Source organism: Eschrichtius robustus, chromosome 16 (assembly GCF_028021215.1).
Source record: "Eschrichtius robustus isolate mEscRob2 chromosome 16, mEscRob2.pri, whole genome shotgun sequence".
Lineage (NCBI taxonomy): Eukaryota > Metazoa > Chordata > Mammalia > Artiodactyla > Eschrichtiidae > Eschrichtius > Eschrichtius robustus.
In genome coordinates this window covers 87,374,120-87,400,562 of record NC_090839.1, presented here as the reverse complement: position 1 = coordinate 87,400,562, position 26,443 = coordinate 87,374,120, and the positions used below count along the sequence as shown (strand labels likewise).

At 47.1% G+C, this 26,443-nt stretch overlaps 1 protein-coding gene across 7 annotated transcripts in view; it reads left to right on the top strand.

Annotated features, from left to right (window-relative positions):
• The window catches only part of TRRAP (transformation/transcription domain associated protein), a 111,355-nt gene that overhangs the window by 63,647 nt on the left and 21,265 nt on the right, over positions 1–26,443 (top strand). For 5 of the 7 annotated variants that reach the window (XM_068525247.1, XM_068525249.1, XM_068525244.1 and 2 more), the window contains 20 exons: positions 95–308; positions 879–1,004; positions 1,446–1,592; positions 2,299–2,498; positions 3,055–3,176; positions 3,495–3,708; positions 5,571–5,750; positions 7,923–8,069; positions 9,277–9,396; positions 9,574–9,879; positions 10,047–10,184; positions 10,875–10,987; positions 11,421–11,556; positions 14,564–14,755; positions 20,102–20,297; positions 20,950–21,215; positions 21,772–21,872; positions 23,115–23,316; positions 24,557–24,721; positions 26,161–26,251. In XM_068525247.1, coding sequence (XP_068381348.1) covers positions 95–308; positions 879–1,004; positions 1,446–1,592; positions 2,299–2,498; positions 3,055–3,176; positions 3,495–3,708; positions 5,571–5,750; positions 7,923–8,069; positions 9,277–9,396; positions 9,574–9,879; positions 10,047–10,184; positions 10,875–10,987; positions 11,421–11,556; positions 14,564–14,755; positions 20,102–20,297; positions 20,950–21,215; positions 21,772–21,872; positions 23,115–23,316; positions 24,557–24,721; positions 26,161–26,251 — 3,376 coding nt within the window. The remainder of the gene's footprint in view (positions 1–94; positions 309–878; positions 1,005–1,445; positions 1,593–2,298; positions 2,499–3,054; positions 3,177–3,494; positions 3,709–5,570; positions 5,751–7,922; positions 8,070–9,276; positions 9,397–9,573; positions 9,880–10,046; positions 10,185–10,874; positions 10,988–11,420; positions 11,557–14,563; positions 14,756–20,101; positions 20,298–20,949; positions 21,216–21,771; positions 21,873–23,114; positions 23,317–24,556; positions 24,722–26,160; positions 26,252–26,443) is intronic. The other 2 variants (XM_068525250.1, XM_068525248.1) reach the window with 1 other exon arrangement.

Below are 26,443 nucleotides of genomic sequence, written 5' to 3'. Positions count from 1 at the left end.
ATTGACACGTGTAGTTTTAATTTCGCTTGGTTTCTGTTTGTAATTCGCTGTAGTGTTTATCTCATCTGTGTGTGGCCTGTGTTCTCCGTTCCAGGAGCAGCCCAATCAAGTGAACTATGGAAACATATGCACAGGATTGGAAGTGCTGAGCTTCTTGCTGACCGTGCTGCCGTCCCCAGCCGTCCTGAGCAGCTTCAAGCCCCTGCAGCGTGGAATCGCGGCCTGTATGACGTGCGGAAACACCAAAGTGTTACGAGCCGTCCACAGCCTTCTCTCACGCCTCATGAGTATTTTCCCAACGGAGCCAAGTATGTGACCTTTGCCGTTGGCACCTTTCTTTCTTTCCGAGTGGATGGGTGGGCACAGAGCTTGTTAGCTGAGAACGCTCATCCTCCTGTTACTATAGTGAGCATTTTATTATTCTGCTTTTCTTTGTACCTTTAAACTTTCTTTAAAAGAAGTTGACATAAAAACTTCATGGTAGCAGTCTTTACATCAGCAGTTTTTTTCCAAAGCAGTTTTTTGTCTGCTTTGGAAATACAGTTTTCTTCATCAGCTGAACATACCATTTCCATATGGTATTTAAAGGAAGTTAGGTTAAAATATTTCGTCAATTGCTGAACAGCTGACAAGATAGAATTTTGGCATCTCATATGTAAGTCTAGTTAGGGTATTCAGGCGAGGCTTGGTGGCATGAAAGGTGGTTACTGAGCTCCGTAAACTGGGAACCACGCGTCCTGTGGTGAGAGGTGCCCGTGTCAGTCCCCGCAGGTCCCAGACAGCCAAGCTCAATGCTGCCCTGAGGAGAGTTAGCGTCCCAGAGCCTGGCCGGGCCCGCGAGCCGGACCCCAGAGCCCAGGTTCCCACTACTGTTTCAGGCACTTCGAGCGTGGCCTCCAAGTACGAGGAGCTGGAGTGCCTCTACGCGGCGGTGGGCAAAGTCATCTATGAGGGCCTCACCAACTACGAGAAGGCCGCCAGCGCCAACCCCTCCCAGCTCTTTGGTGAGCGTGTGTCCATCGTGGTTTTCCCAGCGTGGTCCAGCTGCGCACTGGATGAGATTTTCCTTCTGGGCCCGAGGGGCGCTGACCCCTTGCAGGCGAAAATCTTCTTATGAGTTACAGTCGGCTCTCTGTATATTTTACGTGGTTCCTTCGTGTCTGCAGCCCCTCGTACACAGATTCAGCCGACCCCGGATCGTGTAGCACTGTAGTATTTACTAGTGAAAAAAAGCTATGCGTAAGTGGACTCATGCAGTTCAAACCTGTGTTGTTTAAGGGTCACCTGTAATGTTGACATTTGGGATTAAACCTGTACTTTTGTCAGAAATGGCGCATTTTTGTCTAGCACGTTTTTTAATGTTTTAAGTAGTACGTTTTTGTGAATTACTCAATTTTTAAAGACTTTTTTCAAAAAACACCTGTCACTCTCTGCCTACCTTTCAGGGACCCTGATGATCCTCAAGTCTGCCTGCAGCAACAACCCGAGCTACATCGACAGGCTGATCTCGGTCTTCATGCGCTCCCTGCAGAAGATGGTCCGAGAGCACCTGAGCCCGCAGGCCGCCTCGGGCAGCACGGAAGCCACCTCAGGTGACAGGCTCGGCCCCGTGTTCTCCCCTGAGGCTTCGGCACCTAAACGTGCCGGCTGTGATTAGATTCTAAAGCCAACACGAATGTCTGCTGTGTTTATGCAGTTCAGCATCATTTGCTCTTCACAGAGAGGTTCTGAGCACTTCATTTACAACCGTAGTAAGACTCGCTTTTAAAATGAGCTGCTTTTAAAAATTGTGAATGTAAGAGTGAAGAAATTTGAGCAACATTCATCACCTGATGAGAGTTATCTAACAATTTTGCTATAAAACAGAGATTGCTATTATCAGAGCTATTATTTCTGAAGAGGAATTAAGTCACCGGTTCCAGACCTGAGCTGTGAGCTTCAGGAATCGGGGATGTGTTGGTGTGAGGCAGGGAGCTGCGGTTGTCACTCTGCCAGTTGCCCCTCGGAGCACCAGTGCCATGCGTGTGACTTCAGGGCTTGGCTGTATGCGGGGTTGCCTGCAGCGGTCCCACCAGCTCCATCATCCCTTCCCCTGTGAGGAGGCTCTTACAGGGCCCCCCTGTCAAAGCGGAGTAGTCAGAAAGCCGTGAGGCACTTCACATCCCAGAGCTCTAGTTGCAGGAGAAGATATTTTGGGGAGGAAATGGGCAGAATCCAGAGTGCCATGCAGTGCGGGTGGTTGGTTGCCTGCTCAGGCAAGTTGGTAGAGATCGTTGGGCTCTTTCTCCGCTTGAGCAGGAACCAGTGAGCTGGTGATGCTGAGTCTGGAGCTGGTGAAGACGCGCCTGGCTGTGATGAGCATGGAGATGAGGAAGAACTTCATCCAGGCCATCCTGACCTCCCTCATTGAGAAATCCCCCGACGCCAAAATGCTCCGGGCCGTGGTTAAAATTGTGGAAGAATGGGTTAAAAATAATTCCCCGATGGCAGCCAATCAGGTGAGCTGCCAAGAGGGGCTGTGCTCTGGCCAGGTGATCTTCCTGTGTGTGTAAAAGGAAATTCAGGCGTCGCATTCTAAGCTCTTCTGCGAGTTCTCAAACTAAACATTTTTTTCTCCAGTGTTTGCATTCACCAAATCTTCCTTTACGGTGGATTTTTCTCACTGTGCTTGACAGATTTTAAACAGAAATTTGGAATAACTGGTCACTTACCTTATAAGGTTTTACTTCTGTTAAAATGTTAAATGAACCTTACTTGTTAGTCTTCTGTGGTGGTGAAGTTAAGCCAAGAATAATAATGATGGGGGATTATTATTTGATTTAGTAAGATGCTTTCAAACTTCTGATTTGTTTTTTAGTTTAGTTGCTTTTATGTTGGCACCTGTCTTGATCTTAAGCATCCGAAGAACCATTTAGAAACAACCTTGTCTTATCTTACCTGACAAGATCGTAAGAGCTTAAAAATTGGTAGAGCATATGGCTGAAATACTTGGGAACGTGTCTTTTTTCAAACAGAAATAACTGACCTTTTCTTTTAAAAAACAAATTTGTACAGACACCTACACTCCGGGAGAAGTCCATTTTGCTTGTGAAAATGATGACCTACATAGAAAAGCGTTTTCCAGAAGACCTTGAACTAAATGCACAGTTTTTAGACCTTGTTAACTACGTCTACAGGTAATCACAGCAGTTAATCAAACGTTGCTCGTGTCGGTCCCCGGCGTGCTCTCTGACTAGCCAGTAATGTGACTTTTTAATCTCATTATATTTAAATTTTAAATGTTCATGTAAATCACATAACATATTTTGGCATCATTAATGAGCCTTTTTGCTCAAACGCTGCATCAGCCCAGGACGATTTGGAACACACTCTTGGCCTTCATGGCGGCTTTTCGGAAAGCTGGTGTCCACTTGTTCACTGCTCGTTTGTTTACGACCTGAGGGTCCCCCGTCCTGCGTAGCTCTGCTATCTCGGTGTCGTTCCTTGGATTGCAGGGATGAGACGCTTTCTGGCAGCGAGCTGACCGCAAAACTTGAGCCTGCCTTTCTCTCTGGGCTGCGCTGCGCCCAGCCGCTCATCAGGGCCAAGTTTTTCGAGGTTTTCGACAACTCTATGAAGCGGCGCGTCTACGAGCGCCTGCTCTACGTGACCTGCTCCCAGAACTGGGAGGCCATGGGGAACCACTTCTGGATCAAGCAGTGCATTGAGGTAGGACGGACCCAGCTCATGGTTCGTGCGGGGGGCCTGGGGCCGGGTGTCCACACACGCAAAGACAGATCAGACGTCTCTACCACAAGACCGCTTTAATCTCTAGTAGGAAGGGAAAAGACTTAAAGCAGCCAGGCCAGACCAGCCTGACAACGCTGTGGGCTCTTGACCCCTTAGCGCAAAGGGTCAGGGTGCTGGAGACGAGGCCCCGTGTGAACGGTCAGACTGTTTCAGTGGGCAGCAGTTCAGATGGTCTCTGATGTTGTTCACAGGATTGTAGTCAGACTTCTGGCTTCATTCTTTGGATTAATCACCAACGTACTGCACCAGGCCACCTGGGTTTCCCAAAGCAGGTTACCGATGCTGTGCAAATAGGTTACCAGACCAGTTTGTCTAATGAGACAAGGTTGTGAAATTCTCTTTGAGGGAAGAGAAGGGAATCGTGGCACTGGGTTTCAGTGAGAGCTTGTTGGCATGTTTCCGTTGGTGCTGAGTGTACGTTTCCTGAGTGCTGTAAATAGCAGTATCTGGAACTTCACTAATGGCAACACAGTGGGCAGAGTTCCCTGATTTATTCTTCTTCATTCTTTCACGAGACTTACCGATTGCTATTAGGTGCCAAGCCCGGGGGTAGGAAGTGACAAAGACGAAAAAGACATTGGGCCATGTAGAGGACGGGGCGGGCTGAAGGGCACAGCTAGGAACCTGCTGTCCTGCCTCCTCCTTCCTGTGTGTCTGGTCCGTCGCCAGGTGTTACCAGTTCAAGGCCACTCGCTTTTCTCCCTCCCCTCTCCTGCCTCCCTCTCTGGCTCACGAAGATGACAGGAATGGTGTCCTTAGTGTTCTCCCACCTTCCCTCCTGCCCGCCACAGTTTTTACTGTTGCAAACTTGTTCTGATAGAGTAAAGCAGACTGTGTCGCTCATTGCCTTTGTACCCAGCACAAAACCCCACCTCCAGGATACGGTCTCGCTGGCCCTTCTCCAGCCCTGTGCTGCCCCTCTGCCCCAGCTCGTTAGTCTGCAGCCTCACTGGCCTCCCGGGTTCTCACCCATGCCACATTCCTGACACCCACGCTGAACTGAAGCAGGCGCCCTTCTGTCCTCTGTCGCCTGCCCATCCCCTGGGCTGCACCATCACGATGAGCGTGTGTGTTACGTGTTGATGTTGGTCTTGTCCTTCCCTCTGACGCTCCAGCCTCACCAGGCGGGGGCATCGTCTCTGTGAGGTTGGCAAACCAATCTCCAGGGCCTCACACAGTACATAGTGGGTGTCCAGTAAGAATGCAAGAGTGGCTGGGTCGGGGGCGGTGTGAGCCGGGTCGGGGCTTCGGGGAATAGTCTCGGGGGTGTTGCGTGCGTGTGGGGACTGTTACCTTACGGGCGCCCCCCTAGGGAACTCACACCGTCCCCTGCGGGCTGTGGGAAGCCCCTGGGGGTGTCGGGAGGGGGTGCCGAGGTCAGCCTGTGGAATGAGATGAGTTGGAGAAGAGTAAGTCGCGATGAGTTAGGAAGCTGTGTCTGGGCAGGAGGTGACGCCGGCAGGACCCGGTGATGTGGGTGGGAGACGAGAGCGGCGGGAAGATGGGCGGGTGGAGCGACATGCCTCTGAGAGGACAGGGAGGGGTCCTGTCTGGGAGGGAGGGAGACGCCGAGTGTACGCCTAGGCACGGAGTCGGGTGCCTGGGTGGGGGCGCTGGGAGAGAGGTCCAGACTCCTTTCTAAGCTGGGGGGTGTAGAGCGAGCTGGGCGCTGGGGTCATCAGCACGTGCTGGTCGAGGCAACTCAGGGTTAACGGGGTCCACACGCCACAGCACCAGGCGTGCATCCCAGGTTTGTCTTCTCTCCCGCAAACCCCCTCCAGCTCCTCCTGGCCGTGTGTGAGAAGGGCACGCCCATCGGGACCAGCTGCCAGGGCGCCATGCTCCCGTCCATCACCAACGTCATCAACCTGGCCGATAGCCACGACCGCGCGGCCTTCGCCATGGTCACGCACGTCAAGCAGGAGCCCCGGGAGCGGGAGAACAGCGAGTCCAAGGAGGAGGTAACCGCCCAGTGCACAGTGCCGCCTTTTCACAGTGGGGCTCCCGTCCCTGTTGGAGAATTTTCTGTCAGCCTTAGAATATTTTTAGGGCAGGAGCAGTGTGTTAACACCTGTCTCTGCCTGAAAGCTCCGAACGTGGTACTGTGTTCAATACTTATATTTTCCTTTTTTTAATGTCGAGGCATAATTGACACACATCCTGTTAGTCTCAGGTGTACAGTGAAATGACTTGGTATCTGTATGTACTGCGAAACGATCATCACGGTAAGTCTGGTCAACATCCATCGGCACACATAGTTACAGAAGTGTTTCCTTGTGAGGAGAACTTTTAAGACCTACTCTCTGGGCAGCTTTCAAATACGCAGCACAGCATTGTTAACTGCAGTCCCCATGCTGTACGTTACATTCCCAGGACTTCTTTATCTTATAACTGGAAGTTTGTACCTTTTGACTCCTTGACCCATTCCACCTGCCTGCCACCCTCTGCCTTTGGCAACCGCCAGTCTGTTCTCTGTATTTAGGAGCTTGTGTGTGTGTGTTTAGATTCCACACATAAAATTGAAATCATCTGATGGATTTCAGTTAGCGTGATGCCCGCAAGGCCTATCCATGTTGTCGCAAATGGCAAGGTTTCATTCATTTTTATGACCGAATAATATCCATTCATCTGTTGATGGACACTTGGTTATTTTCATTCAGTTAGATGTTTTTAAAGGAGAATTGATAAGCACCTTGTCTCGTCATTAAGTTTTGAGAGAGATCACTTTATCATGGGCTGTGCTGCTGAGCAAAGGGTATTTTACTGTTTGGTGATTGTCCTCCCCAAGTCAGGAGTAGCCCGTGTTGTATTACAAAGCACTGCTCCAGGAAGTGACGCCGTCATGAAGGAACTGTGGCTCTAGCTGGCTCCACGGTCCACCTACTGTGAACCTCCTGTGTCTCTGCCCAGTCCTCGGGGGATGGCTGTGGAGCCCAGACCCGAGCGGCAGGGCAGAGCCTTGGCCCCGATGACTGTCAGTGCCCCGTGTGGAGTGGCTGACACCACGCGGGGTGTCGGTCTGTAAGCTGTTCCCTTTAGGGTGTTGGCCCTTGGAAGCTCAGCCTGCCTGGCGTGTTGGGTGTTAGAAGACAGCCAGTCAGTGTTGAAGGAGGAGGGTACCCTCTTGGCTTTAAAAGGGGTAGTTGGTACCCTGTTCTGTGTGTGAGACATCCACTTATTTTATTTACAAATAAATAAAAATTCTCTTCACTTAGCAGTTGCTAAGCACTAGATCATTTGGTGATAGAATCTTTTTTTCTTTCTGTCATCCTCCTGTGTGAAATAAATTGCCAGCTAGGAAGTGATTCTTCTGCATTTTCAAGGGTGCACACCAAATGGCCAATAATGTGACTTAGAGCCTAGTCTGATGATTGGATTTGGACTGTGACTTCCCAGAAAATTCAGAGAGAAATAAGGTGCATTCTTTTTGGGGGATGAGTTGTGTAAAACACCGTGCCAACCAAGGGTCTGTGCATTCTCCTGACAATATTATTAATCTGAATGAGCAAGACAGCCAGGCAGCTATGTTGCATTTTATTTATTTTATTTATTTATTTTTGGCTGCGTTGGGTCTTCGTTGCTGCGCGCGGGCTTTCTCTAGTTGCAGCGAGCGGGGGCTACTCTTTGTTGCGGGGTGCAGGCTTCTCACTGCGGTGGCTTCTCTTACTGTGGAGCACAGGCTTTAGGTGTGTGGGCTTCAGCAGTTCTGGCTCTTGGGCTCTAGAGCGCGGGTTCAGTAGTTGTGGCCCACGGGCTTAGTTGCTCTGCGGCATGTGGGATCTTCCCGGACCAGGGCTCGAACCCGTGTCCCCCCCACTGGCAGGCAGATTCTTAACCACTGCGCAACCAGGGAAGTCCCTAAAGTTGTAATTTCTTTTTAACTTTGCTTTCCATAATCCAAATATAAAAACAAAATGGTGACATTTTTATAGTGTCATGTAAGAAACAGAGCTAGGTCTGGTCTAGTTTAATCTGCTTGTTGTTTATTTTAGAATTCAAGATTATTTAATCATAAACTTCCAAGAAACTAAAATTTTATTTACCAAAAGTGTAACAAGAAGTTAACAAGAGTTGTGATTGTTGATTTTCTTCAATTGACCTTTTGATTTTACATGTTTGTTTCTGTTTTTTAGGATGTGGAGATAGATATTGAACTAGCTCCTGGAGATCAGACCAGCACGCCCAAAACCAAAGAACTTTCGGAAAAGGACATTGGAAACCAGCTGCATATGTTAACCAACAGACACGACAAATTCCTTGATACGCTCCGGGAAGTGAAGGTCTGTGCAAATTTGGGGGGATAGTTGGGGTTCTCCCCCTGCCCCTGAACATTTTGAACAGTCCGTGAACCCGTGGACTCCCCCATTCACTGCTCGAGGTGAGCGTTTCTATAGGCAGGCCTGTGGATACTCGTGGCCATTGAGTACTTCGGCCTCTTCTACGCTGACTTGGAGCCAGGAGGCACCTGACGGCCCTGACCGGGGTGAGGGGAGCAGCCACGTGAGGTCAGCCAGGCTCGTTTCAGCATGGCCTTCCTCACTGGGCAGCCTGAGTAGCAAGCAGGAGTATTCTCCACTTAAATGTTTTCTTCCATTTTCCTTGGAATATTTGTATCCTTGGGTTTTGCATTTTTAATGATGTGGGTATGAGAGTGAATTCCCTTCTTGACCTGTTGTTGGGTAAAAAGGACAACGTGATTGTGACATGTGTGTCTCTGTTTCGGGCGGCAGGGCCCATGGAGGGACGGCAAGTGTGTGCCTGAGCCCCTCTGCACCGGCTTCTTGATGCCGCGTGGGGAGCTGGGCTTCAAGCAGCCAGAAACCTGGCTGTTTAGAAGAAATTCATATGTCAGAAACCACGGAGCTGTGGACAAAATCAAATGCATCTGCGGATTTGATATACCCTCTGGGCCCCTGGTTTCCAAATCCGACCCCATTTGTGGGGTGTTCTGGTTCAGCCCTGTGCATTCCAGGCACCTCTCCAACTCTTGCCCGCTGTCAATTGTAGAGACTCTGAACTTTCACGGTTCTTGATTTGTTCTTCAGAATTACACCTGTTGGCAAATAGCTTAGCTAGTATGTGTATGCTTCTCCTGTTTCCTCGTCCTATCTTCAGCAGCCTCTGCTTTGATGGCGCCTGTGTGCCTCTCGTTTGCACTTTCAGCATCAGCATTGTGTTCGTACTTCTCGGGCCTGGTGGAATCAGTAATAGGAAATGCCCTTGAAAGTTAAAAATGTAGGTGTGTCACTGGTGAGCCCCTTACCCAGGTCCTGGCTCAGCTGCTAAGCACACCGGGGGTCTGTGGTGCTCAGAATCTGTGTTCCACTTTGGCATGACGTTTGTTCAGGGCTTTGAAAGTTTGGAAGTGGAGGAGCGTGTGGTAAGGTGGGGCAGTAACGTTTCCTGACCAAAGATGCGTGGGGCACCCGCGTGGCAGGGGTTTCAGCACCAGCCCTTGCCCGCTACACCGGTCTTTCCTCTCCGCAGACTGGAGCCCTGCTCGGCGCTTTCGTCCAGCTGTGCCACATCTCCACCACGCTGGCCGAAAAGACGTGGGTCCAGCTTTTCCCCAGATTGTGGAAAATCCTGTCTGACAGACAGCAGCATGTGAGTCTGTTTTTTAAGTCCTCTTTTGGAAAATGTAGTTTTAGGTTTTGATAAGTAATTGGTTAAGTTTCAAAGGCTGAGGAAACTAGTATTATCCAAGAGTGAATAATCAAAAATACCCCAGATGCTGAGTGAGAGAGTAAAAGCGTGCTGATTTTTGCACGAGACCCAGGTCAGCCTGCTCTTGGGTTCCAGGCTCTGGCGGGCGAGGTCAGCCCATTCCTGTGCAGCGGCAGCCACCAGGTGCAGCGGGACTGCCAGCCCAGCGCCCTCAACTGCTTCGTGGAGGCCATGTCCCAGTGTGTCCCTCCCATCCCCATCCGGCCCTGCGTGCTCAAGTACCTGGGGAAGACCCACAACCTCTGGTTCCGCTCCACCTTGATGCTCGAGCACCAGGCCTTTGAGAAAGGGCTGAGCCTGCAGATTAAGCCCAAGCAAACAACGGAGTTTTATGAGCAGGAGAGCATCACTCCACCTCAGCAGGTGAGGCCCCGCCTTGTTTTGTTGATCACGTCTTCCTTGCTGGTGACTCCGTGGTCCCAGCAAACATCTCCCCAGTGATTTTAAATTAGGTACCGTGAAGTTGCTTTGTTGGGGCAGGGGGAAAGCAGTTGTCATGAGCGCTCAGAAACTGTGACCTGGCGTTTCAGGAGATTCTGGATTCCCTCGCTGAGCTTTACTCTCTGTTACAAGAGGAAGACATGTGGGCGGGCTTGTGGCAGAAGCGTTGCAAGTACTCGGAGACGGCGACGGCCATCGCCTATGAGCAGCACGGGTTCTTCGAGCAGGTAGTGCCGTCGGGCGGGATGTCCAGGTCGCATGGGTGGTGAAAGGCGTTTATAGTGGTTCTTTATTATCATGTCCTCAAGTCAGTTCGTGTCTAAATAAGAAATTTACTGTTTTCTTTGAAGCATTTATTTATCCACATAAAGACTCTTTGATTAAAGTCTCAGTTTCAGAGAAACATACGTATGTGACGTGAACATTTTTAAAGCTCAGTCCTGAGTCGTTTACTGTTAGTTGCTAATGTGGATGCTTCTTATCTACAGTCTTCGATCCTGTTGGAAGTGGTAGGTAGATTGTGATCAGTGTGAGATTTTAATCCTCGTGCCTGTCCTTTCACTGTAGTGTGGGTCACTGTCGCAGCCGCGTGTAGGACACCGAGCCACAGAAACTCCAGAGGCAGAGGCACGGGCTGTCATCTCTCATGAGATGCTCTCATCTCTGACGGATGGAAAAATGAACCCGGGGTCTGGGTGGTCTCCCTCCCGCTCCTTCCGTTGTGTGGGGGGAATTACGCACCTTCTCCTCCACTCTCTTCTGTTCTCTGAATGGAGAATTCTGGGTGTTGGGTGACCTTAGAGAAGAGCAACGAGACACCCCTGGGTCTGTGATGCAACTTGCCCTAAATAATTGAGCAATGGTCATGTGAAAGTTTCTAGTTAAACCGCAGTTTGAAAGCAGTTTAACTTTTTTAGGCACAAGAATCATATGAAAAGGCAATGGATAAAGCCAAGAAAGAACATGAGAGGAGTAATGCATCCCCTGCTATTTTCCCAGAATACCAGCTTTGGGAGGACCACTGGATTCGGTAAGCTGAACAGTGACGTGTTCAAGAATCAGTTAAGGAAACCAGTGAGAAGTCTCTGAAATTTTCTCATAATGAGTGTTTTTAAGAGGGAACTTTGCTGCTTTCTTTATGGCCCCGTGAAGAAAAGAACAAACAGAAACCTATAAACAGCTTTTAAAGTCTTGAGTAATTGAGAGTGTGCTGGAGAAACAGTGAACGACCCCTGCTCTCCACAGGCTCCGGAGCTCTGAGCTCTGCCGCAGGGGCTTCGGTTCTTGCTGCTCGGCGGGGTGGGGCGCGTAGTTTACTGCCCTGGGGCACCTCAGCATCCCGCAGAAGCCCGCCCTTCTCTGGTGGGGGGAGATACTTTTTCCTTTCGGTGGAATGGAAATGACTTGAAATCCCATCTGTGGGTGTGGTCACTAAGCTTTGGCCCCCGATCCCTGATCTCTAGGTGCTCCAAGGAGCTGAACCAGTGGGAAGCCTTGACAGAGTACGGCCAGTCCAAAGGTCACATTAACCCTTACCTGGTCCTGGAGTGTGCTTGGCGGGTGTCCAACTGGACCGCCATGAAGGAGGCGCTGGTGCAGGTGAGACCCCACCCCTCCCTGCCCACCCCGTGACTCGTCCATGCTCAGGTCACAGTCTCCACAGCTGAGTGGGGCCCTGTTGCCAAAGCTGTGAGTCTCTGGAGATTTCCCTTCACTCACAGCAAGCTGGGCATTTTGACAGATGAAAGAGAGCGCTTGGGAAGCAAGAGTTATTTTGGGTTATCACTAACATCTTTCCTGAGTTTGAGTTAAATTATAACCTAAGTATTAGTTCATCATTGAGTTACAGTAAAAAGTATCAGGTGGAGACCTTGGATTCTCTGAGAAAACAGTAATGTCTGGAGAAATTTGGAAAGACAGAGGCAGTTGTACTGGTGGACTTGGTTGGCAGAAGCTCTGCAGCAGTGAGTATAGCAAAGGTGAATTGTGCAAGCAGGGCCTGGCACAGTAGCTGCTGTCAGTAAGTTTGTTACATGAAAACAGTATCACATTCAAAGCACGTCTTGCATTACGGAAGTGGTAATTGTGCAGTGAAAGTGAAGTTGAGCCATTAACATGGTTGAGGTCTACATTTTCAAAAATTAAACTCCATCCAGAGGAACTCAGTGCCTGACGGGAGAGCAGGCACAGAGGTACAGTTTTCTTTCTCACACTGGGAGGCCTGTGTCAGGGCATCAGAAGTTATGGTGTCAGACAGCGCAGCTGTGTTGTCTGAGCCCCACGTCGTCATCGTCGTAATCACCGTCACCACCATCACCACCATCACCACCATCATCACCACCATCATCAAAGCCTTGGGTGGTCTGTGAAAGCAGCTATTCTTGTTGCTGTTTATTTTTTCCTGCATCTGTACCCTTCTGTGATTTTCTCCCTTGGCCCCTTTTCTTTGCTGCTGCTCCTCAGTTTTTGACCTTTTCTATGTGGTGTCAGTGTTATGGGGTTTAGGGGTTTACACTATTGTCCTGTTCTCACCTTCCCCCTTTACCTAGTAAGGGTTTATTTACAGTCACACCGATGATTCTCCTTCCTTAATGTGGAGACTCAAAAGCACGTTGAGATTATAGGCCACTTTGTTTGAAAGGATTAACCTAAAATTTTAACTTGTATTGTGGATACCATGCTTATTTTGTTACTTCTGCTGCTTTTAAACAAAATGCAAAAGATCGAAGAACTGAAATAGTCACAAGCTGTTAACTACAGAGTGGTTACAGAGCCCAGGGTCTGGACTTTCAGGGTGGGACCTGGGAAATGGCTCACCTGATGCAGGGAGTTGGTGTTACTCTGAGAAATAACCAATCACTTCTGTAGGTAAACAGAAATAAATATTTTGCTGACAGGTTGCATTTACAGTTGATTGTTCTTTATTCTGATAAACATTCTCCTTTATTTTATCTCAACGTAAAAGTATTTATATTATAAATAAGTATTTATAACTCACTCTAACGGTTTCTTTTTCTCCTTTCCAAGGTTTCACTTAGCAGGATAATGTGCAGTATCATACTGTCCGTAGGTCTGACAAATCATCTTCTTTCACAAATTCTTGATTATTTTCCCAAAATTTTAAGGCACTTACTGGTTAGAAAAAGCTCAAAGTATATTAATAAGCACTCTGGGTAATCAGTAAATTAATTTCAAATGGTCTTGATAGTACTAAGTTATTTACTCATTTACCAGTATTTAAAAGAAAAAAAATCAAATTACCTTTCTTTTTACTCCTGTGTCTTGCGATTATGGGGCTGCTTGTTAGTCGTTCATTTCTTGGTTTGATTTAATAAATGGGGTAACTTTTTTCAGCGGAGGAGAAATGAGAAGAGAGGCCTTTGTTCTTAATGTTACAGAGGGCAGGTGTGATTGACAGAAGCCTATCTTAAATAGTGTTTAAGTCCAGAAAATGTAAGATTTTAGGTGTAATTTTAGAGGATCATGTAGGAAGCAGATGTGTTTACAAGGTTGCCTCCCTGAACTTCTTCATCACTGGATTACTGAGAACTAAGAGGGGCCGTGGACGTGACTCTGCTGTGAAAAAGTCAGATGTTAGAAAACAAGGCCAAGTGTTATGTCAGCGCATTATTATTACCGTCACTGCTCTTACGTCATTTGTACAGAGAGCAGCATGGCACTAAGATGTGTGTAATTTCTATTGTTGCTTCCCAGACGTGCTTCACAATGAATGTCTTATTGATCTTGTTACAGCAAGTCCTATAAAATTCTTTTAAGACTATCTCTATATTCTTTCATTTTTTTATACACAGAGATTATTTTTGAAAAGAGTTTAATTTTTTAATTTACATTTTTTAAAATGCTCTGTAAGAGGCTGGTAAAATGCAATGAGTTCTAATGCCTTCTTTAGAAGGTGGTGGGCAAACACAGGGGCTTTCCCGGGCACACCTGGAGCCTCTACCTGGGCTTAGGGCCAGTGGGAGGAAACGTGATGGCTCTGGGCTCTGTCCACTTCATCAGAACTGATAACCAAGATACGAGAAATCTGGGGGAAACTTTATAGTAGATAATAAAGTGCGGCCTTTAAATGACAGTAAAATTTGTGAATGTTCACTCATATTCTTATAAACCTGAATCGCTGCCTTCAGCTTCCTTATATAATGTGGAACAAGTTAGATTAATTTCCCAGGATAACTGTGAATTGGAAACAATTCAAAATTATACTGATGTTTATCAGAGAGGAGATGAGCACATATTTAATCCTTTGAAAATTCACTGGCTGACTTTGTACGTTGTTCATCTGGTCTGTCATAATGGTGTTGATCAGTTTCCCCTTTCTGGAACTACTAGTGACCTTAAAGCAAGGAGCCTGTGGCACCTCCATAGATAGAGAGATTGGCCACTCATTGGTATTCGGCAAAGGAGAGTGTCCAGAAAAAATCTAAAGCATGATGACATCTCTAAAGAAAATGAGTGTCTATTTATAGCTTAATTTCTGTTTATTGCTTTGCAAACTGGCTACCAAAAAATTGACTTTACTTTTTGACTCTTTCCACTGAGAGGAAGTATACCCATTGTTTCCTATGTGATGTTCTTCCATAACCAGGTAGAAGTAAGTTGTCCAAAGGAGATGGCGTGGAAGGTCAACATGTACCGTGGATACCTGGCGATCTGCCACCCTGAGGAGCAGCAGCTCAGCTTCATCGAGCGCCTGGTGGAAATGGCCAGCAGCTTGGCCATCCGCGAGTGGCGGCGGCTGCCCCACGTGGTGTCGCACGTGCACACACCTCTTCTCCAGGTGGGTCCCTCCCGGCAGAGCTCCTCCCGTCCAGGCTTAGGTCCATAAGCTGAGCTGGACGGGAGAGGAAACTCCTTCCACTTGTCCTTTCCCATTTAAACTCATCCTCGGTGAAAGGAAGGCCAGAGTCAAAACGGAGAGGACTGAAATGTTGCATCTCATTTTTGGTGCTTCCAAGGGCTTTAACTGACAGAAGCCGTCCCACGGGAGTGATCTGGATGATTTTCATTTTTGCTTTAGGAATATTCTTTAATGCCCACTGTACCACCATCAGTGTGATGGCACTGTTCAGTCTGAAAAGGTCTCTCCTCCTCTGAGACTCTAAGACTGCAGTTAAATAGGCTGTGCCTTGGCTTCTTCCTTTGTGTGTCGTCTTCACTATTTCTGACAATTTGTTCAGCCACACCAGCCACCATTCAGTGGCTCAGATCTAAAGGGTCTCTCCCCACAGCCCCTTGTGCACGCCGCCCCTCTCCGTGGAACATGCTTCCCCATCCTCCCAGCCCCTGTGCATGTGCGCGCGCGCGCGCACGCACGCACACGCACGCACACACACGCACGCACACACACACACACACACACACGAAGGGCTGTGTCAGCTCCTGTCCTCTTTTATCTGGTGCCTGGCATGGAGCAGCTCCCAGTGTTATTGCATGAGTAAAATTATAGGCAGAATGGTCATACTTTTTTCCTCTTGAAAGAGTAGTTTTGAGACTTAAACTGCTATATTGATTTTTATAGCGTAGTTTTTTATAGATTTTTTAAATGATATAGTTACTTATTAATATACTTAGATTATTTTGTCATTGTCATAGTGAACCAGAAGTTCATTGAAGCAATTAATCGCTTTGTTTTGATATTTTTCCTTTTTGTATCTATTATTTTTGGCTTTTTCGCAAGGTGTGCACTGAGGTAGTGTTATTTTGCAGGTATTTAACATCTCTAATCTAGGTTATTAAAATATTCTACAGCCTTTTATTTAAGGTGGACTTTTTCTTCCACATCCTCTGAAAGTGCAAAGATGGGTTGCATGTCGTAGCTGTTAGGAAAAAAAGTTATTGCATGAACATAGGAAAAAGGTGTCAATGCAAGAAATATTGTGAATGACTGAGTATTATTGTGAATGAATGGCTAAGTATTGCTATGAATAACACAGTTGTGAATAAATAGAAATTATTGTGTGGTTATATATTCAAAGTACAGAGTATAAAAGGCAGTATTTCAGACAATCCTGATTCAGGAATTTTGGAAATGAAATTAAAGGCAGTTTCTCTTCCACCGCTGTGGTCACAAGTTGATACTCAGTAATTTGTTGATTAGTTTGGTTACAAAGCTAACTGCGTTTAGAGAGATGATTTCCTCCCCCAGGTAGCACTATCAACCAGCATAGCTGAGAAATCTTATAGAAAACGAAGACGTAAGAATGATTTTATGGAAACGATTCAACAGTGTTTCAGTTTGGTCATTCGGTAACTATTAATTTTAGGGTCAGAGTCTGAGGAGGTGGAAAGGATGAGCTAGAGAAGTGTTTATTTTTAAAAAATTAACTATACCTTTTTCCGAAACCTATAAATGTTAAAACAATGCCTAATTTTTAGAAATATTTATCATGTTTTAATAAGTTATAAAATAATGTATTTCGAACTACAGCTTGTGTCTCCCCCTCCTCCTCGACTACCACCCCTCAACCCCTCAAAAGAATCACTGAGGGGAAAAGTTTTGGTGCTTTTGCACAGCAGCATTCCCGTCTTACTGACTCCAGGACCCGAGAGTTGTGATAGGGATTTTAGATGGCGCGTCTACCCCTTTGGCCTACTGAAAACATCAGTACTGGGCTCCTGGATCAGCCACGAGTCAGGAAGAAACACAGAGTCTGAGCGCTGTTGCGGAGGGAGTGACTTTGCTGTCACGTTGTCCAGAAGAGCAGCGTAAGGGCCTGTGAAGTTTTACTTCATAACAGCAATGGGCACAACGGGGGAAATTGTTAAAACCAACCTTTCGCAACTCTGAAATTTAAAGACTTGCAGTAATCCAGGGAGCATTTAAGGAAAACAGCTGTATTTCAGTAAGAATAGCAAGGTTTTGTGGCATTTAATTGTCCTATTCCCATGACCCCTCTCCCCAGCTCTGCCTTGGAAACCAACAGCTTCCAGCCATAGTAGCTGTGCAAACCAGCCTAGCAGCCACCAGTGGAAGACAGTACAGATTTAGAGACCCCCAAAAAAAAACCCAGCCCCAGAGTGCTGGCACTATTTAACCAGCACTACAGCTCCTAGAAGAACCCTATTCACAGGGTTTGTCTCTATTTGACCTGACTCAGAGCTTGCTCAATAGAGAAAGTCATACGTGAGAGCATTTGCCAAAAATAATCACTGGCAGTTGTTTAATATCACAGCTGCCTGATGTAGCAACACCAGTCCCAGTAAAGGGAAGATGAGAGAATGAGATGTCTATACATATTGTGAAAAGCTTTAACATATTCCTGGGAATCTAGAAGACCACATACACATACATCCTGTGCACACATGCTCAGGAGAGACTTGAGAAGATCCTAAGCTTTCACCCCTGGCTGACCTTGGGGCTCTGTATAAGTGGGAAGTAAAGGCTGAGGCAGAATTGAAAATTGCCTGGCTGAGGGATAAGGGGCATGCTGCAAAAGGCACACAGAGCCTTATCATTTCAGGTCTTTAAGGAAATCTCTGTCTAATCATTTGCTGACCAGTAAGCTAATTGAGCAGAGACTCTAGTGGTTACATTCTGCAAAGACTACAGACCTTATAGAAGTAGTTCAGGAATATTTGAAAAAGTTTTATCTAACCTATAAGCACAAGAAAAAAATGCTCAACGTCATTAGTCATTAGGGAAATGCAAATCATAACTGCAATGAGATACCACTTGATACGCATTAGCATAGCTAGAATGAAAAAGGTAATAGCAAGTATTGGTGAGGATGTGGAGAAAAATGGAATCCTCATATATTGCTTGTAGGATTGTAAAATAGTGCTTGCTCTTTGGAAACAGTCTGACAGTTTCTCAAAATATCAAACATGGAATTACCATAGGCGCAACAGTTTCACTCCTAGGTGTAACTCTTAAGAGAAATTAAAACTTACGTCCACAAAAACCCTCACACAAATGTCTATAGTGTTAATAGTCATAATAGTCAAAATGTGGAAATACTCCAAATGACCATCAGCTGATGAATGAATAAATTAAAATGGTATATTCATTGCAATGGAGTATTACTCAGCAGTAAAAAGGAATGAAGTACCAGTATGTGTTACAGCGTGGGTAAACCTTGAAAGTATGCTAAGTGAAGAAGCAAGACACAGAAGGCCACATGTATGATTCCATTTATATGAAATGTCTAGAGTAGACAAATCCATAGAGATAAACAGTAGATTAGTGGTTGTCACCTTCTAGGGGAGGAGGAGTGGAGAGAGGCTACCTGTGGGCTTCTTTCTATAACTAGATAGGGTTGATGGTCATATAGCTCTAGGAAAAATATACATGGTCGCTGACTTACAAATTTTTGACTTTATGATGGTGTGAAAAAATATATATACAATCTATATTCAGTAGAAACCATACTTTGAACACTGAATTTTGACCAGACCAGCGTATGTGGTATGATACTCACGTGGTGCTGGGTAGTGAGTGGTACCAAGCTTCAGCTCCTGGTCAGCCGTGCGATCACGAGGGTGAACAAGCGCGTGCTTACAGCTATTCTGAACCCATACAACCATTCTGTTTTTCACTTTCAGTACGGTTGTTAGCAAATTATAAGAGAAAATGAACACTTTATTATTAAATAGGCTTTGGGTTAGATAGTGTGAGTGTTTTAAAGCACATTCAGGTTGGCTGGGCTAAGCTAGGATGTCTGGTAGGTTAGGTGTGTTAAATGCATTCTTAACTTCAGGTATTTTCCACTTAGGATGAGTTTATTGGAACATAACCCCATCGTAAGTTGAGAAAGATCTGTGCTAAAAACTACTGAACTGTACACTTTAAAAGGTGATTTTGATGATGTTTCAATTCTACCTCAGTAAAGCTGTTATAAAACAAATATCCCATTGTTCTATTATCAGTAAGCTTTTGGTGGGAGGAAGGATGAGATAAAGGTTTCAGAAACCCAAATGTAATGAATTAAACTTAAAGTGTAATGAAGTATAGATGGAAAGCATAAATTCTTAAATTTTTAAAATTAAGATGAAACAGAAGGATACTGAGTACTGAACTTGGTGCCGTGTTTGGGGATTCAAACAATTTAATTAAAACCTTCTGCCTCAAAAGAGAATTCGGCTGGAGGGAGGTGACATATCCGTAAGAAGCAAAATTTTAAGAGGGAGTCTATGATTCAGTGCCATGTGGTAGGACAGAAAATACACACAAGGATTTAGAGAAGGGAAGAATCCCTGTGGGAGAGCAGAAGGTGAAGCTTGACGGGTAGAGCTTGAATAGGCTCAGAACTGTGGCCCGGGCCCCCCCGTAAGGAGAGGGCACCATAAATTTGGAGCCGGCAACACATCTGGGGTTTAAAGGGTAGTGACCTGGACGGATGTATAAGGATGTGATGCAAATGCATGTTATCAACCCAAAGAGATCGTTAGAACCGTGTTCTGAGATGCTTGACGTGGCTGCGGGGTTCAGATGTTCATGGAAGTACAGCTTGAGGGCAGGGGGACCGGGCTGTTCTGGTCTTAGGCGTCGGTAGACAAAGAGCCGCACTTAGCTGGTGGCAAAGGGCACAGAAGAAGGATAGTTACGGGGGGCGGGGGGAGTCGGTGTTCTCCAGGCCCCAGCGTCACAGCAGCCGCAGAGCAGAGGTGTTAAAACGGGGGGTGGGGACAGGGACCAGGAGAGTAGCGTCTGAGGTATGGAATAAGTTAAACGTGGCACCTGAGGCACGGTGCTTCCTTTGGTAATTGAGTCGTGAGCTCTTCACAGTAAGGATTCCTGATTGACTCCGGTTTGTTATCCTCTTTCAATCTTTTTTTTTTTTTTTTTTTTTTTTTAAGATGCTGATTTTGATTGATTGATTGATTGATTTTTGGCTGTGTTGGGTCTCCGTTTCCGCGCGAGGGCTTTTCTCTAGTTGCGGCGAGCGGGGGCCGCTCACCGTCGCGGCCTCTCTCGTGGCGGGGCGCGGGCTCCGGACGCGCAGGCTCAGTAGTCGTGGCTCGCGGGCCCAGCCGCTCCGCGGCACGTGGGGATCTCCGCGGACCAGGGCTCGAACCCGCGTCCCCTGCGTCGGCAGGCGGACCGTCAACCGCTGCGCCAGCAGGGAGGCCCTCCTCCTTCCATCTTAATGCTCACTGTGGACCCTCTTGTGCTGGTCCCTTTTAGGCAGCCCAGCAAATCATTGAACTTCAGGAGGCCGCTCAAATTAACGCAGGCTTACAGCCCACCAACCTGGGGAGGAGCAGCAGCCTGCATGACATGAAGACAGTGGTGAAGACCTGGAGGAACCGGCTGCCCATCGTGTCTGACGACCTGTCCCACTGGAGCAGCGTCTTCATGTGGCGGCAGCATCATTACCAGGGTAAACCTGCCTGGTCCGGCATGCGCTCATCACGTGATTGTCCAGGCACCCCACCGCGCTGGGTTCATGTCTTGGTTGTGCTTTGTTGCTTCGTTGTTTGGGTGGTTCTCCTTTCCCCGGACTTTCTCTCTGGTTGGCATGGTAGATGGTGGTGCTTATGGACAGGGTAGAGGTGAAGGTGGTGAAGGATGGGAGGACTCTCCCCCTGCCTGTTCCCTTTCTCCAGCTAGAACAGACGTGCTGCCGGACACTCTTGCACCGGGGGCACAGGCCAGTGTGGGATCACAGCCTGGGTCGTGGCCCTCTTTGTTTTGAAGCCCCCTGAGGAAGAGCTGCGCTCAGGTGGCAGCGTGTAGCCGTTTTCACCTTCCCTGGTCCCCTCTGCTCTTCCCCTCAACCTGCCAGGCACCTGTTTGCTCAGCGCGACCTTCGTGGTTTAGTTAGCCAAGGCGGTAACACCCAACTCAAGAGTCAGAGCTTCGTAGATCTTCCTCTTGATAACGGAATACAAGGAAAAGTAATGAGGGCTTATCGCGGAGCTTCCCATTGCATAAGCCATGTGTGTTTTTCATTTTTTTATTTAAGCCTCACTGTGGGACACTTTGAAAAATGTTTGACACGGACTGAGAAAACTCATCTCTTTGCTCTCTAGCCATTGTAACGGCCTATGAGAATAGTTCTCAGCATGACCCAAGTTCAAACAACGCTATGCTTGGGGTTCACGCATCGGCTTCAGCGATCATCCAGTACGGAAAAATTGCCCGAAAACAGGGACTGGTCAACGTAGCTCTGGATATATTAAGTCGTATTCATACGATTCCAACCGTCCCTATCGTGGATTGCTTCCAGAAGATTCGGCAGCAAGTCAAATGCTACCTGCAACTGGCAGGCGTCATGGGGAAGAACGAGTGCATGCAGGTAGAGTGCCCGCCCGCCCGCGCCCAGGAGGTCTGGGGAGGAATGAAGGGTCCATGTGGAAACGCCTGGTTCAGACAACAGGGAAAGAGGCTAGAGCTTCACAAACACAGCTCTGGTCTCGGGGAACAGTCCTGCCCAAGCAAGAAAGGGACAGGCAGCCGCTTGAGTATTTGAGTGAATTACATGCGATGGTCTCTCTCCTACTTGGTTAACGTAGTTAAGGAAAGAGCATTAAAAACTGCCGAACTATGAGGGTATATGGTAGATTTGGGCTATGTTCAGAGGAATATTAATAAAAACAATGAAACTGACTAGCTATGGTGAAGCTTTGGAGAAAATAATACCATTAAGGTGTCTAGAACTCAATTTGCATTTAGTGACTGAGTTTAAATACTACTTGTTAGTCAGCAAATATTCATGCTGGGCAAGCCTGTTGTCAATTTAAAGTACATTTGTCAATGACCTTCCGACTTGCTGCATAGATCAGTATTTTAATGAGGCTTTTATATTATTGTCTAGAAAATTCAAGCACTTTTTTTCTGTTTTTAATAAACAGGGCCTTGAAGTTATTGAATCTACAAACTTAAAATACTTCACAAAAGAGATGACGGCTGAATTTTATGCGCTGAAGGGAATGTTCTTGGCTCAGATCAACAAGTATGTATGTTACGTAGGTGGAGGATAAGAGACAGACTCACCAGATTACCTAAATAGTTATTTATAACTTGAAGCCGACGCGAAGATCAAGCTAGAAACTGACGTGGCTTAGTGACGGTTGTCAGGGATGACGTTTCAAATATTGCACCTCTAGGAAGGTAATAACGTGGAGCAGATTGACGGGCCAGCTCGAGTGTAGTACTTAAAAAACTTTTTAAACATGAATTGCTTGAACAGAGAACTGCTGATAACATGGATTCGTTGCCCCGGTTTCTCAGCATGCCATTTTGGAGCAGAGTTGATTCCTTTCTTTTTTTTAATAAATCTATTTTATTTCATTTATTTTGGGCTGCGTTGGGTCTTTGTTGCTGTGTGCGGGTTTTTCTCTACTTGCGGCAAGCGGGGGCTACTTTTCATCGCGGTGCATGGGCTTCTCATTGTGGTGGCCTCTCTCGTTGCGCAGCACAGGCTCTAGGTGCACAGACGTGTGGGATCCCCCCCCCCCCCACCCCGGACCAGTGCTCAAACCTGTGTCCCCTGCATTGGCAGGCGGATTCCTAACCACTGCGCCACCAGGGAAGCCCCCAGAGTTGATTGCTTTTATGGAGATGATTCTTGCTTTAGAGCAGGGGTCAGTCAACTGGAAAACAGTATGGCAGGCCCTCAAAAAACTAAACAAAAAAATTATCGTATGGCCCAGCAACTCCACTCCTAGGTATTTTCCCAAAAGGGTTGAAAACAGGAACTCAAGCGGGTAGTTGTTCATGAAGGTTCACAGCAGCACTGTTTACTATAGTCAGAATATCAAAACAACTCAAGTGAATGGATAAACAAGATGTGGTGTATACAGACATTGGAATATTATTCAGCCTAAAGAGGAGTGAAGTGGTAACATGTACTGTAGCGTGGACGAACCTCAAAAACAATGCTGATTGAAAGAATCCAGACAAAAAATTACAACGTATGATTCTATTAATAAGACATGTGCAGAGTAGATAAACCCATAGAGACAGAAGGCAGGTCAGTGGTCACCAGGGCTGGAGGTTGGGGGAATGGAGAGTGACTGCTTCATGGGTCAGGGTTTTCTGGGGTGATGAAAATGTTTGTGGCCTACATAGAGGTGGCAGTTGCACAACATTTTAAAGGTACCAAATGCCATGGAACTATTCACTTTAAAGTGGTTGATTTTATATTAAATGATGTTCACCTAAAAAAATTTGTTCTGATTTTGTGTCTTCACAGGTCTGAGGAAGCAAACAAAGCCTTTTCTGCAGCTGTGCAGATGCACGATGTGCTGGTGAAAGCTTGGGCCATGTGGGGCGATTACCTGGAAAACATCTTTGTGAAGGAGCGGCAGCTGCATCTCGGAGTGTCTGCCATTACCTGTTACCTGCATGCGTGCCGGCATCAGAATGAGAGCAAATCAAGGAAATACCTAGCCAAGGTGAGACTTGAAAGAATTAGCTTTGACCAAAGACCACCCAGTAAGTAGCCTTTAAGTTTAGATGAAAATTCAGCAACTTACTGATCTGTGCTGGGCATGAGGCATTTCTTCATGCCTTACCTCTCATTTCCCTTCACCTTTTGAAGTATAGTCCACAGTTCTACTTCAAGCTGAAAAATGGAGGCCTGGACATACCTGGAGTCAAAGGACTTCTAAGCAGCAAAACTGAGCCTCGAGTCTGGGTCTTAGGACTCAAGTCCAGTGTTTGCTGTGGGACCTCACATTGGACAGAGATTCCTGCAGACTGCTGAGGGGGTCTGCCCAGAGAGCTTACCTGCTAGACACCTGTTAGATTCTGATCTCTCACCTGCAGGGACCGTGCACACAGTCACGGAGCCGGTCAGCTCTAGTCACAGGTGACGTTGAATCCCCTGGTTTCTGCACACACTGCAGGGTGAGGTCGCAGTCACCTGCATTGTCATCCGCGGGGCCCCCAGTACAGTGCCGGGCACAAGGCCGGTATTGACCTGGGCCCAACGGGGGGCCGCTTGAGCCCAAGTGTCCTCCGCAGTATTGAGCCTTCTCAGCCCTCCCGGGAAACGCATCAATACAACCCAGACTCCATTCTTGCAGAAACTTAAGAATAAGTTCTGCTTTTCCGTTTTGTCCATTAAAGGTTAGGAGTTTTTTAGAATTCCTTGATTTAACATCAAAATTTGGATTGAACATCAGCACCTAGTAGTTAAAGCCGACTACAGAAACAAACTGACTGTGGTCACACCAAGAAACCACCTCACTGTCTTGACTCCAGCTCTGCTTATTTTTAGAGGTAATTGTTTCAGACGTCCCTGGACACCAGGCTGCCAGCACGGGGCCTACCTGATACCAGGGTGGTCGTCACCTGAGATCTTTAGCAGAAGCCCATTTTGTTCTGGGGAGATTGCAGGTGTGGAGTAGCAGGCTGAAACCCCTTGGGGTCACACTGGCCACCACTAGCCAGCCGATTGGGGCAGTTACCAGTGGGCATTAAAGCTCAATCTGGATGAGAGCTATATGTAAATTTTCAGTTTTATTTGTAAGATTTACGTTTAGGTTTAGCAATATTGTTGGGCCTTTTATAGATATTTTCCCACAGTGCCAGTGAAGTTACTCTATATGGTATTTTAATGTGGGGGGAGAGGTCACTTGATCAGAGCCGTAGAATTTTCGTTCAACTCTAGAATTTTCCCTCCTGTCTTAGGTGCTGTGGCTCTTGAGTTTTGACGATGACAAAAATACTTTGGCAGATGCCGTCGACAAGTACTGCATCGGTGTGCCACCCATCCAGTGGCTGGCCTGGATCCCACAGCTGCTCACCTGTCTGGTTGGCTCCGAGGGAAAGCTGCTTTTGAACCTGATTAGCCAGGTGGGAATAGCAAGGCATCTTTGATCACAAAAAGATTGTCTTCATTTCACATCCTTTTTTTTTTTTTTCCAGGAAGGAAATGCGCACGCTCAAAGAGAGATGGGAAGATGTACACAATTAGATATCACTTGATATAAAGCACAATTGAAAGTGATTGAAGAGTATATCAGGGTTGGCATGGAATAATCTGCTAGAGTTACAGTATTAAAACGGTCATTTCTTTCCTTGAACGTGTTGCCACATAAGATACACGTAAAATAAACATTCTCTTAAAATGCAAGGTCACTAGTGAGGACTCACAGTTACCCACGGTGAGTGTGCGTCTGGTTGGTAACTTCACGGCTGACATCCCGTCGTGTGCCAGTCGCTCTTCAGAGCTTCCCTTCGGAAGAACACTCAGCCCAGTTGTGGCGTTGATTGCCCTCTGTACAGTTAGTTGTTCAGCCGCAGCTGCCGAGGCTGCAAGTTGTGTGCACTGGCTGGGCTTGGGGAGTCGGACAGACTGGGGCCCGGGGTCCTGTAGAAGGGCTTTCATGACCCTTATTTGAGAGTGGCTCCGGATTGTCCCTCTCCTGCAAAAAGACCGAGAGGGGAAGGGCCTGAACAATAGAGATTTGGATACAGCCGGTCTGGGATAGAGTGCCTTTGACTGTGCTGCTGCTTATAAAATTACGGAGTCATATATATAATTTTTCACATGTGAACAGCGTCATAGCCAAGCATTTGGGGACATGCTACTTGTTCATCGTTCTGTCTGTTCTTCACATGTGGTGCATCATCTACACGGCACCCAGAAGTGGTTTTATTTTTCCCTTGAGAGCTTGCAGCTGTGTTCCTGGGTACTGGCTGGTATTTCGCTTGGAGTTGATCTGTCAAGGCGTAGGTTCCCTTTATTTGGTATCGTCATTCATTGAATGTCTCTTAATGTACGTTAGCCAGCCACCCTGTGGCAGAGCTGGGCAGAGCTGTGATGTCTGCTCAGCCCTTTTGAAGGAGCCATGTAACCCCGAGTTGGTAAAACCGGCATGTCTGTCTTACCTTAAAGAGAAAAAGTTCAGTCTCCTCCTTCCTGCAGTTCTGCAGAGTGAAGTTCCTCGCTAGTGAGCCTTGTTGTCAGTTAGCTAGAATCAGCTCACAGTTCCCGCTGAATAAAGACTGGTGTCATTTTGTGTTTTCCTGTCATTGGCCCGAGTGAGATCCAGGGACTTGAGTGTTTGTCATCCTCATATTAACTGAATCAAATGAAAGTGTGGTTTCCCTCTGTCATCAGTAGTCTTGGGGCAGAACTGATGAAATACACCATGCTGCTCTTTCTTGGATCCTTTAAAGCTAAAACTAGATGTTTGACTTGCTGTTTAATCCGACCTCATGTGTATCAGGTCGGTGGTGTGGCCAAGTGCAGGCCAGCGTCCCACTCATGATTAACTGTCTCGGAGCAGGTTGGACGAGTGTATCCCCAAGCCGTCTACTTTCCCATCCGGACCCTGTACCTGACCCTGAAGATAGAACAGCGGGAGCGCTACAAGAGCGGTACGTCTCCGGGGGGTGCAGCGGCCAGGCCCCCGCTGCCGCGGACACATGCTCGCTTGCCGCTCCTTTCCAGCATGTGGTGGGCTGGTCTTGTGTTTAGTCCCTGAGAGGACACTGGGTCTGGTGGAAGATAAAACCTGATCTCCCAGTGAAGTTTCTGGTTTTCCTTCGCCGCGGCGTAATAGGGTACTC